Below are 2,525 nucleotides of genomic sequence, written 5' to 3'. Positions count from 1 at the left end.
CTAAGCTCCACTGTGTATATTAAGACCTGGAAATAACAATGAGTTAAGGTGTCATTTTCTCAGAGCACTCTCTCTCTTATGGTTTCACAGAAGGAAGATGCCGATGGTTTGTGCTTTCTAGATTTTAAATGTGCCTTCTAAACGGAGGAAATCGTTAAAGTAGAGATTTGCCAATATTTTTGGGAGGCCTAACCCGTTCCTCCCACATTTACTTCTTCAATGCCTGGTGAACTTTAAATATTCCTAAACTATTTCTGTCTCTCAAATGAAGGAGGTAATGAATGGCAAGTGCACTGTCTGACCAATTGGAGGTCTTTTCTGTACCTTCTGTGGAATTGTGGCCGACCTTCTTCAATCACAGAAATTAAAATATGACAAAATGCCTGTATGTCAGGGGTGGTCACTTTCACACACAGAAAGAAAGAAAGAAAGAAAGAAAGAAAGAAAGAAAGAAAGAAAGAAAGAAAGAAAGAAAGAAAGAAAGAAAGAAAGAAAGAAAGAAAGAAAAAGGAAATGTGGTAAAAGAACTAGAAAACAGCAAGAAAAACAGAAAGAAAAATTCTGAAATCTTCAAGAAGGAAAATCTTGTAAACAGAAAATGATCAAAGAAACATTCTCCAACCAAATACTTAAATTAAGAGACAAAAAAGAAAGACACAGCAGTCTACGTAGGACCCTCAACGAACTCCAGGCTCAAGATTCCACACAAAGTAAAGGAGCGAAAAGGCATCATCATGACCACCAGGTTTTTGCTGCACGTTTGCCTCATACTGCTCTTCTCCACTGAAATCTCATCTCGGCTCTGTACCATGCTTCACTTCCAGCAGAACAAAGTGAACAAAGAGAGCTTAGAGGTTCTCCAGAAAAGGAGCAGAAATTTCCCCTCGCAATGCACAAATGAAAGGGCAACTTTCAAGCCCACCCAGGATATTGTCCAACTTTCAGTGGCCCAGAAGGAGAATGCCAAGGTGGCAATTCAAGAGATCCTCCAAGAGATCTTCAATATCTTTAGCAAAAACCTCACCCAAAGTGCCTGGGATGCCACTTCCATAGTCAAGTTCCAAAATGGCCTTTACCAGCAAATTCAGCGGCTGGAGGCATGTTTGAGAGCACAGATGGAGAAGGAATTAACCAACCCGGAAAGTCAGGACCTCCAGATCACCAGTCGGAGTGTGAAACAATACTTTCAGGGGATAGATGCTTTCCTGAAAGAAAAGCAATACAGCCTGTGTGCCTGGGAGATCATTCGCGTGGAAATACCCAGATGTTTTGTGCTGGTTGACAAACTCACTCGAAGGCTGAGTAACTAAGGTACAGTACAAAACTTTTCCCTGGAGTAAATGAATTCACATTAAGGTAATTTATACAGCTGAACAGAGATAACGGATATTTTATAACTCTGCTTATATAGGGCCTGATCCTTCTTCTACAGGGTCAATGGCCAAATCGCAACTGATTTCCTTGGCAGCAGCTTCAGGCTCTTCCTGTCCTGTCCTGGAAATGGATTTGCAATTACATGGATTTATTTTTCTGTAAAAAGAAAAGGGGTACTTGTGGCACCTTAGAGACTAACCAATTTATTTGAGCATAAGCTTTCGTGAGCTACAGCTCGCTTCATCGGATGCATCTGATGAAGTGAGCTGTAGCTCACGAAAGCTTAATCTCAAATAAATTGGTTAGTCTCTAAGGTGCCACAAGTACCCCTTTTCTTTTTGCAAATACAGACTAACACGGCTGTTACTCTGAAACCTGTCATTATTTTTCTGTGTTTCTACTGTCATTTAGGTTTGCGATTCTTCATAATCTCTCACATATCAGGTGATGTTATGTATTGCATAATTGGCAGACCATGCAACAAAGTACGTATATTTGGAATCCTTAGCCACCTCACCAGTACTTTGGTCATCAAATAATGATACCCCCAAAGTACTCTGACTTCTATACATGTAGTATGTTTCTATTATGAGCATGGTTGCTATTTATTAATCTGTCCTCATCCTATACCACAGCTTGAGAAGTTTCCTAGAGACATTTATAAAAAACATGAACATAGCGTCAGACTCATAAGATGATGAGGTGCAGAAAAGATTGACAATCATAAATTTTCTATTGTATTTTTTCCTTTGTGTTTCAACCAAATCTCATTTCACTCCAGCTGAGGATGCAGCGACTACAGGGGTTAAAACAGTTGGATGAAATTGTACCGTTCAGTGGATTCCGTCCTCTCTACTGATCCTTCCCACAGTGACGTCTAAGACTTCTCAGACTCCATAATACTTGACCTTGTATTATGCAATACACTCACTCAAAATATGTTTGCTCTGTAGTTCAACTCTTCTCTGATCAAATCTCATCTCTGAACCGTAACATGCAGCTTAACCACAATAAAACAGCAAAACAAATGTGAACTGGAAAAACTTTCCAACAAAAAAGATGTGCATAATTTTCCTCTAATGTCGAAACGAAGAGAAATGTTTCAGGTGGCCCCAAGAGGTTTTCAGGCCTCGAGTGTCCCTGAAGGGGAA

At 40.0% G+C, this 2,525-nt stretch overlaps 1 protein-coding gene across 1 annotated transcript; it reads left to right on the top strand.

The window, feature by feature from the left end:
* The first annotated feature begins 734 nt into the window (after positions 1-734).
* Positions 735-1,310, top strand: LOC141988276 (interferon epsilon-like). Its single transcript, XM_074954112.1, has one exon. It carries the CDS (start codon positions 735-737, stop codon positions 1,308-1,310), a length of 576 nt encoding a protein of 191 aa, XP_074810213.1.
* Positions 1,311-2,525: the final 1,215 nt, after the last annotated feature.

The sequence above is a fragment of the Natator depressus genome, chromosome 5, assembly GCF_965152275.1.
Source record: "Natator depressus isolate rNatDep1 chromosome 5, rNatDep2.hap1, whole genome shotgun sequence".
Lineage (NCBI taxonomy): Eukaryota > Metazoa > Chordata > Testudines > Cheloniidae > Natator > Natator depressus.
This window is presented reverse-complemented; position numbering and strand designations above follow the sequence as displayed.

Excerpts from the sequence above, each read along its gene's own strand:
- LOC141988276 (XM_074954112.1), top strand. The coding sequence starts at position 735 with ATGACCACCAGGTTTTTGCTGCACGTTTGCCTCATACTGCTCTTCTCC.